Raw genomic sequence first — 11,767 nt, 5'->3', positions numbered from 1 at the left:
TCTTTGTGTGAATCCCCGTCTTCAAAAAACCATAAGTGTGAGAGGGCCCACCGTTTGCGAGCTTGTCCAAAGACGAAGTGCATCAGGAAGGACTGATGTGGCGTTGCGCCACACAAAACAAGGCAAGTTATGTTCGGTTCGAAGACCTGGTTGAAAGCCGTCGCGGTTACGATATTTAACACGACCTGCTTCCGACATAATGCGCAGTAAGTTCAACCACACAGGACAGTCCTTATATGTGCGGTCAACGCATATGTTCGAATTCGGCAGATCTGGCACTCATCTCCGCAGTCGACGACGCATCTCGCTAAGCAAAAACGTCGACAGATCTCGAGCGTCATGAGGAATTAAGGTTGCCGGAAGAGAATATTATCCTACTTTATTGAATGCCGAAGTGACAGAAACTACAAGGGTCTACAGATACAAAGGCTCTTCAACAGGGTCACCTCGGCAATGGAGATGCTGTTGGTGGTCTGAGGGTAAGCCGAACTTGCTGGTCGTTATGGTTGTAAGGAATTACTGTGTGACGGGCCTCAAACCTCGCTGACCTCTTTTGCCGTTCGAGTCCTCCACCAGAAGCTCAATTGTAAATGAATGCGACGGCGAGGTCTGAACAACAACGTTGCTGACTAAGCAAACGGGGCGCCACTTCATGCACGCCACAACTCACTTTACAACCCTTCTCTCGACATGAATCTCCATCATACTAGAAGCAGACGTTTCAACCGAAGATATCGTCGATTTCATCCCGCTTCTTCTTCTTCTTCTTGACCTTCTTGGGTTGTGGCTCCTCCGAACCTACAGACGGCGTTTTGGCCTTGACGTTGGTGGTGACGCTCTCGGAGGCAGGGTCTGACTGTTTGCGTTTCTTCACCGCTATACCAGATGAAGAGGAAGATGCTGAGAACGCGGGGGTTGGTAGGGATACAAGAGCTAATGCAAGTAAGGTATGAGTGTCAGATTTGGGATGAGGATGGTAATTTTGTTGACTGACGTATTGGTTTAGGAACCGTTGATTGGTTCGCGGTCGAAGACAACGACGGCAATGATGAGGATTGTAATTCGGAGTAAGACAGTGTCTCCTCCTCTTCCTCTTGCACAATTATCTGGTTCGCTGAGGTCGTCGACTCAGTCGTAATGTTGGCTCCTTCAGTACTTCTTGATGTCGCTTGGCCAATATCCTCGTCCCCAAGGTCCCCGTCCACCGTGACAGGTTCGCTAGGACCTGGGATCGAGGTCGGCAGGAGTTGTGGAGGTATTGAATTCTCGTGTCCACGACGCAGAGGTTTGACTTGAACCGCTCTCTTCGACTGAAGTCAGGGAGATGTATCAGTCAACTGTCTGCTTTCCCGAGAACCATTTTAGAGAGCGTACATCTAGAGACTGAAGCAGCTGGTGGCAGGCTGCATGCCAGTCTCGGATAAGCGAGCTAGCAGAGAGGAGAAGTTGGTCCAGACGGCAGGCAATGGCGATCATAGTCAGAGTCAGGTGGAGGAATGCGCCGTCCTGCATCACGAGTACGAAGAATCTGCCCAGGATGTCAGTTTAATGTAAAGTCATATTGTGCAAATCGACGAACCGGTAGATGTCTTGTAGACGAGAACGACTCTGGGGAACATCAGAGAGTGGATGACTAGATTGGGTCGATATTCGTACCTTGTCTAGGAGCTGAAAAGATAGTTCGAGCCGTCTCAATATATAGTGGAGGCTAGAAGCGGTAGGGCAGTGTGTCCAAGCACCCTTCAATTGCTTTGAGCTGCGTGAGTCCATGAGCACAGAGAAACTACAGTCGAACGTCGAACTACTCACTCACTTAACAGGTGCTTGCAATCCGTAAAACATTGCGCGGTTGTTTTCCATCATCCCAGTGACGTTCATATCTTGTAACCGACGACCATACCGACGCATTTCGCAGACACGCTGCCAAAACAGAGACATGCGATGTTGGTTTTTGCCTTTATAGTAAAGGCGTTCAAGGAGGGCCATTTCTGCTTGGTGTGAGGAAAAGATGGCCTGAGCGTCGCGCAGATGAGATTTTGCCCGCTTCAGAAAAATGTCTATGGCACTGCATGTTGGAGGCAAAATATCTGAGCGTGGTGTGGGTGTACATGGTGGAAGACGAAAGGGTTTTGCTCCAGACATGTTCGATATGAGCGCGTCCAGGAAACAATTTCGACTCCAGTGGCGAAACGGTCCGTTCATTTCCGGGGACTTCACAAGCTAATAAGCGCCGTTACGCGACGGTCACCCACACTGTCCTTGGCTTGCTTTCTTGCACTCTCTTGTGCGCTCGACTTGGCTATATTTCATTCGACCCAAATGACGACACCAGGGCAGGATGCTAAGTTCTTTCAGCGCGGTAAGATTCAGGTGCGTCCATGTAATCCTCTGCAGGTCCTGGTTTGGCCGCTCACCATGCATTATTGCTCAGGAATTCCGCGCGGAGTTGCAAGCCGCAGAGACGAAGGACAAGAAGTTCACTAAACGGAAAACAGTGCTAAAGAAGATTGTGGCTAACATCACTATGGGCAATGACAGTCGGTACCTTGGTCGCCTAACGTCGCGCTAGGCTGCATGCTTACCACCTGCTTACAGTGTCCGCTCTGTTCACTGACGTCGTACAATGTCTCGGCACACCTCTACTCGAGATCAAGAAGAGTAAGCTTACCTCTCTCTATATATCTGCTTGACTACCTCCTGACATCATGATATAGTGGTTTATCTATTTCTGGTGTACTATGGTCGAGCGAAAGCCGAACAAATACACATCGTCATCCCAAGCTTCCTTCAAGTCAGTCCATTTCGCGCTGTCCACTCATGCGACAACTAATACAACCCAGGACTGCAATGACCGCAATCCCCTTATCAGAGCTCTCGCCATCCGTACCATGTCCTACATACCTATACCCATCGTCATCGAGAACCTCACCGACCAACTCCGCCACCACCTCAAGGACCGCGACCCGTATGTGCGCAAGACGGCCGCTATCTGCGTTGCGAAACTCTACGCTGCTGATTCAAGGAAGGCTGAGAGGGGTGGGTTCGTGGAGATGCTAAGGGATTTGATGGTCGACAGTAACGCGACAGTTGTGGCGAACGCAATTGCTGCTCTGTGTGAGATCGGTGATCGCCCCGACGGCGTCATCTTCAAGCTGAACCTCACAATCGCGAATAAGCTAATCACCGCACTTAGCGAGAGCTCTGAGTGAGTGTTCAATATTCCTCTTCCTCGTTTCATTCCGCGTTTGGTCGTGATTCTCACATAGCGAAAGATGGGGTCAGATTTACATCCTGGACTCTCTGCTTCGTTACGTGCCAGACAACCACGGCGACGCACAAATGATGGCCGAACGCATCATCGTTCAGCTCCAACATGCCAACTCCGCCGTCGTACTCACCACCATCAAGGTCTTGCTGTACTTGATGAACTACATGGAAGACAGGCGGTTGATTGATTACATCTGCAAAAAGATGGGACCTCCGCTGGGTATGTCACCCCCAAACATGAAGTGTATGGCTTTTGATGTTGACCTCACCCGTGCCATCTCATGGGCGCAGTTACAATGCTGTCGTCTGGTCCTGAGGTTCAATATGTGGCCCTGCGGAATATTTTATTGATTATTCAGAGGCGACCGTCGGTGCTGAAGAACGACGTCAAGGTGTTCTTCTGCAAATATAACGACCCAATCTACGTCAAGCTGGCCAAGTTGGAGATCATGTATCGGTTAGCACGAGAAGAGAATGCGAAGGAAGTGCTTGCTGAACTCGAAGAGTATGTCTAATCCCTTCCATACGACTGCAGTATAGAGACTTACCCGCGTATAGATACGCCTCTGAAGTCGACATCGACTTCGTGCGGAAGGCCGTCCGGTCCATTGGCCGTCTCGCCATCAAAGTCGAGCCCGCCGCAGATGCCTGCATCAAATCACTGCTCGGCCTAATCGACACGAATGTCTCGTATGTTGTGCAGGAGGCCGTTATAGTCATCAAGGACATATTCCGTCGCTATCCCGGCAAGTACGAGGGTGTTATTCCTACGTTGTGCGAGCATCTTGATGCTCTGGACGAGCCGGAGGCAAAGTCCGCTATGATTTGGATCATTGGCCAGTTCGCCAACAGGATAGAAAACGCGGACGACTTGATGGACGATCTCACGTATAATTTCTTGGAAGAGCCTACGGAGGTATGTGGACCTTTACGAACGATCTACGACTGGCGCTGACAAAAAAAAATGGTTACCACAGGTGCAACTTGCCTTGATGACCGCTGTCGTCAAACTCTTCATTTACAAGACTACTTCTGATAGCGTGAAAGCCCTCGTTCACAAGGTTTTAAAGTGGGCCACAGAGGAAGTTGACAACCCCGACCTTCGTGACCGAGGCTTCATGTACTGGCGGTTGCTTGCGATTAACCCTTCCGTCGCAGGCGAGATCGTTTTAGCGGAGAAGCCTGCGATCACGACAGACTCAGATCGTATGGACAGAGGTGCACTCGACCAACTCCTACTACACACGGGCACGCTGGGAAGTATATACCACAAGAACCCAGAAGTGCGTCATTTTCACTCGAATGCATACCTTGGGCTGACCAACTGATATTTTCGTAGACCTTCATCAGGGGTGCAGCGGGCAAAGCTTTGACAGATAGTCCCGCCCTGAATGAGCACTCAAGACAAGTCCTCGTCCACCTCGCACGGCCAAAACTTCCCGCCCTTGGTCCTCTAGTCGTCTCAGGTCCAGGACCAATAGAACCCAACCAACGTCCCCCAACATCACCATCAGCTCTCGCAGCTGCTGGCAGCAAACCACCACCGCCATTGCCCGCAGACGCCGATGCCAACGGCAGCGGTGATCTCCTAGACCACGACGACAGCGGAGACCATGATCATGATGCGGATGGAGATGATGATATGTTGACGAAGCCGGCAGCGGCTCAGGTGGGGGCATTGAGTGATCCGTATGCATCACTGGACAGTGCGTTTGGTGGATACATGGCCGATGCTCCGCAACCAATGTCGATGAACTCGGGCACTGGTCAACCTTCACTGATCTGAATGAACGTGAACATAGTAGGTGGATGGACGGATTCAGACGGACGATTGCGGATTTGTATATCTAGTATCGTGTGTTCGTGCATGGATACATTTCGACTATATTGATACATTTGGAGGATTGAACCAGATGATGCTATACGACACATCACAGTCACGAAGAGAGGAGCTGCTTGATAGGACTTGTTATCCTATGTATTCCAGTTTTTGGTCGTAGAGAGTTATAGTGCTATAGGGAAGAAGAATGCGGTAAGTGGACGTTATTCACTGCGGAAATGGTGCGCTCCAACGTACCTCTCCGAGCCCATACATTCGCCGGTGATAACTTATCCGGACGACCTTCGTATCCTTCACATGAGACTCGTCAGATGCACCAACCGGTTCATGCATCACTATAGGCTGGGGGCCGCTCTGCACGACGTGAATAGGAACCTGATAGGCTCTGCTCAATGCAAGGATCTCTGGCTCGCCACCCCACACTCCCGTATCACGGATTGTGGCACAGTACGACTCAAACTCCCGAGGACCCATCATACCCTCCAAACCGGCACCTACGCCATCTTCGCCAGTGACAGAGGGGAGGAATGGCAGAAAGTCGTCTGGGTGGTTGAAGATGTATTTTGCGGCGGCATGACGAGTGGTGGCGTATGTGGCGTCCGCGGGTGGTATGATGCTGAGCAAGGCGAGTTGGTCGGCGATGGCGGCGTAGAGACAGTGACCATCGGGATTGATCTTATACCGCAATGAGCCCAACATTAGCGTGATCCAACAGTATAGATACCAACTAAACTCACCTCATACATCTCTAAACCGAGTTCATCGCATACTTTCTTGATGTCCTTCTCTTCCTGCTTCGCCTCACGTTCCAACCGAGCATCCGCTTCGGGGTCTGACGCTGGAGCAGCCTGTGCAAGCTCTGCAGCCTTCTTGGCCTAAAACGCATTGGTATATCATCAATAACCATATCTCAAAGAAGTGTATCATCCCTGACTCCTACCTGTCTTGCTTTGTGGCGCTCTTTACTGGATTTGTGCTTCTTACTGCTGTCCGAGTCCACAGAGGGCACAGAACCCACGGAGACATCGCGATTGTCTTGCATTTCAGAAAGTACGTTAGCTGACTCTTGTTGTACGGTCTCGTCTTTCGAGTCGAGCTGTGAGAACAGATCATCCATCAAGTCGTCATCCGGAACGGCGCTCTCGTCGGGGGTGGTCGATGGAGATGGGGAGAAGAGTTTCTTGACTTTGGCACGCTTGCTTCCAGCCATCGTGAGAGTTGAGGGTAAATTAAAGGTGTTGAGAATATGAGGGGATGTGAGGAAGAAGCGGACTGGTTCTCAAGTGGAGTTCAAGACAAGAAGATGGACAACATGGTTGGAGCCACCTGCCAATGCAGCCGGCGGTAAGAAGTATGGGGCGAGATAAGATAAGATGAGCGCCGGGCCTCGTGATATGTACTGGTCCGAATCTGATCATGAAATGCAGACCCTTTCTCAACTCGAACCAAATAGGACAGTCCCTCTGCCCTCATCCTTGTACTTGGTGTATTCCATATACCTCAAATCCTGGCCTTCTGCCTTCACTGGCTATAACTGTGGACTCTGCGCTGTATAGACAACACTGTTGCACAACGCGATGGCTTCACCTGCACCCGACTGTCTTGCATTGGCCTCTAAGCTTTCTGACCTTGCATCAAAAATATCTCCTGGGGATGACGAGGTCTGGAAAGAGATTACTCTCACTTCACAAGCTCTGGCGAATGGGCTACGAACGCGCTCGCCTGAGGGTGCGTGCCTGAGCAGATATCATATACGCCACCCTGGCTAACCTGGTTGATGACAGACTACCACACCGCTCTCGGTCGGAAGAAGTTGCCACAGACACTTTCGACAATCCTTCGACAGGCTGGAAATGGGTCCTCCACCCCAGGCCCTACTCAGGTTCCAGCCATTTTCGAGAGTCTAAGAGTAGGAGCCAATCTCTGTATGGAGCATGGTGAGTTGGATAGTCCATTGTAATCTATTTTCTCCCAATGAGCTGACTCGCAGGCAGATGAGAACAGAGGGTATCTTTTGGACTCGGGCTATATCGATGCAGTCGTTGCCATACTCAATTCTTACGCCGAACTCCTTCCTCCAATTCGACGTGACACTATCTTCCCACTTTCTGTACCCCATCTCAACATCATCAAGACCTCTATCGGTGTTCTGCTCAATGCGTGCATGGGCTATGGTGTGTTCGAGCATCACATCTTTTCAGACCCTTTCTGACGATGTTGATAAGATCCCGTCAAGTCACAATTGATCACATTGGAAGCACCGACTACCATATTGCGCCTCTCTACCGCCATATACCCCCCGGGCGCTTGGATACGGACAAAACCTGAAAACATAATTCCCGATGCTGCTCTTGAGGTAGCCAACGATACCCTCACGGAGGTTTGGACCATCCGAAGTACTCTATCCGAGTGGGCATGGCGAGCTATTACCGAAATCAAGGACGATGGTCTGTGTCGTCATTCTGTCCCTGACATGGTATAGCCTGCTGATAATTTTTGCCCATCAGCGCTCGATCTCTTCGGTCCTGACGAGCTGCCGCTCCTTGTGGTCCCACTATTTGGCTTCACCCGGCCTTACCCAACACCTACCTCTTTCTTCTCATCTGACTCGGCGCTCCGACGAGCGCTCCTTAACTGCGACCTAGAAATCCTGAAAGAGACTTGCTCACTTCTCGAATCGCTCACCATCGATGTTGAAGATATCCGGCTATCTCTAGCTCGCGGGATGACATTCCCGGACGAGCATGGCGGCGTCGGTTGTCTTGCAGAAATCTTGCGTTTTATCGATCAAGGCGACCATCACCCGTTGTGGGCGAGTGAATCTCAGGCGGAACAGACGAAGAAACAAAAGGCTTTTGACCTGTATAAGGCTGCGATGGTCAAGTCTGTGGTCGAGCTCGCGGGCGAGGAGAAGAATACGGATGTACTGTGGGATGAATCAGACCCGGAGAAGCCGGGAGGCGTTTTCATCTCGCAGATGGTGAATTGGATCAAGTCGCAGAAGAATCTCAAAGAACAGGACCGGGATGATCTTGTCATTTGCGCCACACTCAGTCTGGGGAACTTGGTTCGCTTTGGTTTGTCAACCCTCTTTATGTTCTTGTCGCTAGTAACTCACACGCGTATCGCATAGAACGCCACTCGGCTTTCCTGGTCGACGCACCCGTTTCGCTGTCGCCGTTCCTTGCAGCCTTATTAGAGCCTGACGCCGACATGAAGGTCAAGCACGGCGTGATCTCCCTACTCAAGCATCTCGCGTATGCACCGGCTTCGAGAGCTCCCTTGGGTGAAGCAGGAATCGTCTCCCGAATCATCGAATCCAATATATTCAAGGATACTTCCGACATCGTTGAGACCATCCAAATGTCTGCCATCGGGACTGTCAAACACCTATGCACCAACAATGGTAAAATCTCATGTTCTCTGTTACTGGAAGATGTGCTCACTAAACTGCACCATAGCCGATAATTGTTTCGCTTTGGTACTTCCATCCAGTGGAGGATCGTCGGAGGATACCGGATTGAACCAGATCCTGGCGCTGCTACGTCGATCAGACACCGTCGCCGTCAAGAGTGAAGGCACACGAGTCTTCGTGAACGTCATCCGTACATTGTGGTCTCAGGTGACGCCCGCGAGCGAGAAACGAACAGCTTCCATGAATGCGATCACTACACCCTCTGTGGCCCTGGCGCTCGCTCAGCTCATTGGCAGGAGCAAGAAGTATCCTATACTCATCAACGAGGGCATGGTTGCGTTGACGCTTCTCAGTCTACATGGTCGTGGTGGTATGCTTCATCTTAGTTCACCCCGTCTCCGTGAGCATGATTAGTTGACTTCGAATTGATATAGCCGACTATGTTCTCGATGCCATCACCACGCCTCTGCCAAAGGAGATCCAACCAGTCAACCCTCTACAGCCCGAAGAACCTTCGGACATCACTTCACCCATCTCATCTCCCGGTCGCGCACTCGACATGCTTGTCAGCATGCTCAGAAGTAGCGATGCTCGTATTCGCGAGGAAGTTCGTGTCAACGTCTGTACTTTACTCGGACAAGTCGGCCGGGAGGGCAATGTTTCGGCTGAGCGGGCGACGGAGCTGGAGAAGATGAAGGCTGAGGTGAGGCCAGTTTTGGAGAAGGTGTCGACAGCGGGAGAGGAGGAGACGAAGTTGAAGGGAGCAGCGAAGAAGGCGTTGCATCTGTGGAAAGGAAACAAGGAATAAAGGTGAAAAAAATAATTGGGTGACGAGAATGTATGACTTGGCCTGGGAGCTGCCATGCGTTAGGGTTTGGCAAATTTCTCCCGCCGCCTGCGGTTTGTATCAGTGGTTGACTCTGGAGTGTATTTTCTTTCTTCCCATATGTTGATTTGATGCTGGTTGTGCTTGTGTAGTAGCATGATGTATTCCTTGCTGTTCTGGTTTTCCGTTCTTGGTTAGACTTCGTGACGCTTACGAGGCCGTACGTCTTGACTCATTCTGGAGGGCCGTTATTGTCTCTGCTAGTAGAACAGTCCCTTACTTTTACGACTTTTACAACCAACGGTCCGATGCGGGATGACCATCAATATGAAAGTTGCTTGACTCGTCATGATTCAGACGGGCCAACTATAGCTTGAAGTGCCACAAAGTCCATTTCTAACGTGGAGTAAGTGCTATGATAGCAACTGCCCTCAGTTATCCTGAAATGTTTTGTATCCGAGTCGGGAGCCACAGGAAAAAGGGTCGATTCGGGCAGTTGGGCGCTTCGCCCTTGTCAGGCAGTGCCACACTGCTAGAATTTCCTTTTGCGGTCTCCATTATTGGTCAATCACACCGCCGAGTGACGGTCACTTGGTCTCCTCCTTCGTCCCCGGAATAACCGGACTCATATCACAGCTCCCATGAAGGCTCAGCCTTGTTCTGAGCCCTTTTACATGTTCGCGGATACATCGTGAAGCAGTGTTCGGAACGCTCGTGCGTCACAGTGAGTCGACCCAGCTTTCCCAAAGGCTGGAAGTATATAGTAAAGCCCATCGGTCGTTCAAGTTCAACATCGTCCTCAGTAATACCACCCCATCCTTTGCGACTTGAACGACACTTTCGACCTCTTAGTCAACCATGAGCAAAGTCGTCGTCGATATCTCTCCCAATGATAAGATTGCCACCATCACGTTCACACGAGATGCGACGCTGAACGCCATCACCAAAGAAGGTAGGTTTCCTTCATGCCATTCAACATAGGGTTGGTTACGCTCAGAAAGGCTGACGACGAGTCTGCTATGATTTAATGCCCAGATTACGATGCTTTCGCCATCGCTCTTCGGGAGATCGACGCCAATCCTGACGTTTTGGTGACCGTGTGGCAAGGTATGTACCAGCGAAGTGCAACTCCCACAAATTTATATATTGAACTTGTGTGATCTTCATAAAGCCACAGGGAAGTGGTTTTGCGCGTACGCATGACTATCTATCTTCTCCGCTTCTGTCAGATACCTAATAATGCCTCCTCTCTGATTTTTCAGCGGTACGGACGTGAAGTCTCGAGAAGCCACCGCACCGACTTTACGCCACAACTTCTTACAACGAGTCGCAGCTGCCAACACCGAAACGAGCCACGCAGTATGGTTCCGCCCTTCACCATGGACGTGTTTTCCTCCGTTGACTTCTCCCTTCTATTCGTCCAGTTGTATACACATAGCAAGATTTTGGTTGCTGCGCTGAATGGTCCAGTCATAGGTAAGTCCGGAATCTATCAAAGTGGCTGGAATTCAATATTAACAACCGATACAAACACAGGTATTGCTGCTGGTATGTGCATATATCACTGCTTCCGACTGGATGAGCTCATATCATTCGGCACATGTAGCCTTCCTGGGCAACTTCGACTTCATTTATTGCATGGAGAATGCGTGGCTTTCGGTGCCATTCGCTTTCCTCGGTCAGAAACAGATTTTTCATGGCCCTAATTCGTTGTGGCTAACTAGTCTTTCCACAGGCCTTGTGACCGAGGGTGGCTCAAGTGTCAGTTTCGTGAATCGCAGTAAGTGGCGTGCTGTGGTGTGCCAGTTCTCCACTCGTTCTCACTCGTGTTGGTTCAGTGGGTGTGGCAAAGGCAAACGAAACTTTGATTTGGGGCAAGAAGCAGACGTCCCGAGACCTGCTAGCTTGCGGCTTCGTCAAGTACATCATTGTCACTACCTCCTCATCTTAAACATAACACTAAATCTCTCGCTTTCTCACAGCCAAATATTTCCCCAACAAGACGTGGCTTCCTTCCATCGCGCCGTTCGAGATCTCCTCCTCTCAGAATTGTCAGACCTCGTCCCCAGCTCTGTCTTGGCCGTCAAGAAACTCATCAAGACCGGCTTGCGCGAGAAGAACGATCCGGACGCGGTCAATCTCAGGGAGAGTTTCGAGCAGGCTGCGAGGCTACATTCTGGGATACCGGCAGAGAGATTTCACAAGATATCGACGAAGAAGATTCGGCATAAACTTTAATTCTTGGCTACGCCATTAGTTCTGATTGTGTGTATCTTGTTTATGTAACTATTTCTGTCCATTTGGGTGGATTCCTTGGCTGAGGTCCGAGCTTCAGTGCTGATACGGAGGATACACTGGATTTGCACTGTTCCTATTGTGATATTTAGTTCAGGCACCGGCAATTACTTCGTTTCATTCA

The 11,767-nt window shown here is 50.5% G+C and overlaps 4 protein-coding genes across 4 annotated transcripts; 3 read left to right on the top strand and 1 right to left on the bottom strand.

The window, feature by feature from the left end:
- Window positions 1-1,545: 1,545 nt before the first annotated feature.
- STEHIDRAFT_50373 (uncharacterized protein) lies at window positions 1,546-2,142 on the bottom strand (the record flags this gene model as incomplete). Its single annotated transcript, XM_007300320.1, has 2 exons — window positions 1,546-1,756; window positions 1,814-2,142. The coding sequence occupies 2 exons, from the start codon at window positions 2,140-2,142 to the stop codon at window positions 1,546-1,548; spliced, it is 540 nt and encodes a 179-aa protein (XP_007300382.1).
- Window positions 2,143-2,286: 144 nt separating this feature from the next.
- Window positions 2,287-6,388, top strand: STEHIDRAFT_74255 (Adaptor protein complex beta subunit). The gene is made up of 13 exons (XM_007300515.1): window positions 2,287-2,370; window positions 2,432-2,537; window positions 2,596-2,658; window positions 2,715-2,791; window positions 2,841-3,205; window positions 3,273-3,487; window positions 3,559-3,772; window positions 3,826-4,183; window positions 4,245-4,550; window positions 4,607-5,279; window positions 5,345-5,782; window positions 5,845-5,982; window positions 6,048-6,388. The coding sequence occupies exons 1-10, from the start codon at window positions 2,320-2,322 to the stop codon at window positions 5,051-5,053; spliced, it is 2,202 nt and encodes a 733-aa protein (XP_007300577.1). The 5' UTR covers window positions 2,287-2,319; the 3' UTR covers window positions 5,054-5,279; window positions 5,345-5,782; window positions 5,845-5,982; window positions 6,048-6,388.
- Window positions 6,389-6,684: 296 nt separating this feature from the next.
- Window positions 6,685-9,330, top strand: STEHIDRAFT_51787 (uncharacterized protein; the record flags this gene model as incomplete). The annotated part of the gene is made up of 8 exons (XM_007300433.1): window positions 6,685-6,835; window positions 6,892-7,044; window positions 7,102-7,281; window positions 7,333-7,560; window positions 7,615-8,184; window positions 8,241-8,513; window positions 8,569-8,892; window positions 8,957-9,330. 8 exons carry the CDS (start codon window positions 6,685-6,687, stop codon window positions 9,328-9,330), a joined length of 2,253 nt encoding a protein of 750 aa, XP_007300495.1.
- An 876-nt stretch (window positions 9,331-10,206) lies between these two features.
- Window positions 10,207-11,586, top strand: STEHIDRAFT_51010 (ClpP/crotonase; the record flags this gene model as incomplete). The annotated part of the gene is made up of 9 exons (XM_007300369.1): window positions 10,207-10,300; window positions 10,384-10,455; window positions 10,526-10,541; window positions 10,611-10,707; window positions 10,773-10,824; window positions 10,955-11,026; window positions 11,084-11,128; window positions 11,187-11,268; window positions 11,331-11,586. The coding sequence occupies 9 exons, from the start codon at window positions 10,207-10,209 to the stop codon at window positions 11,584-11,586; spliced, it is 786 nt and encodes a 261-aa protein (XP_007300431.1).
- Between the last annotated feature and the right edge of the window lie 181 nt (window positions 11,587-11,767).

This window comes from Stereum hirsutum (genome assembly GCF_000264905.1).
Source record: "Stereum hirsutum FP-91666 SS1 unplaced genomic scaffold STEHIscaffold_3, whole genome shotgun sequence".
In the NCBI taxonomy this organism is placed as follows: Eukaryota; Fungi; Basidiomycota; class Agaricomycetes; order Russulales; family Stereaceae; genus Stereum; species Stereum hirsutum.
This window is presented reverse-complemented; position numbering and strand designations above follow the sequence as displayed.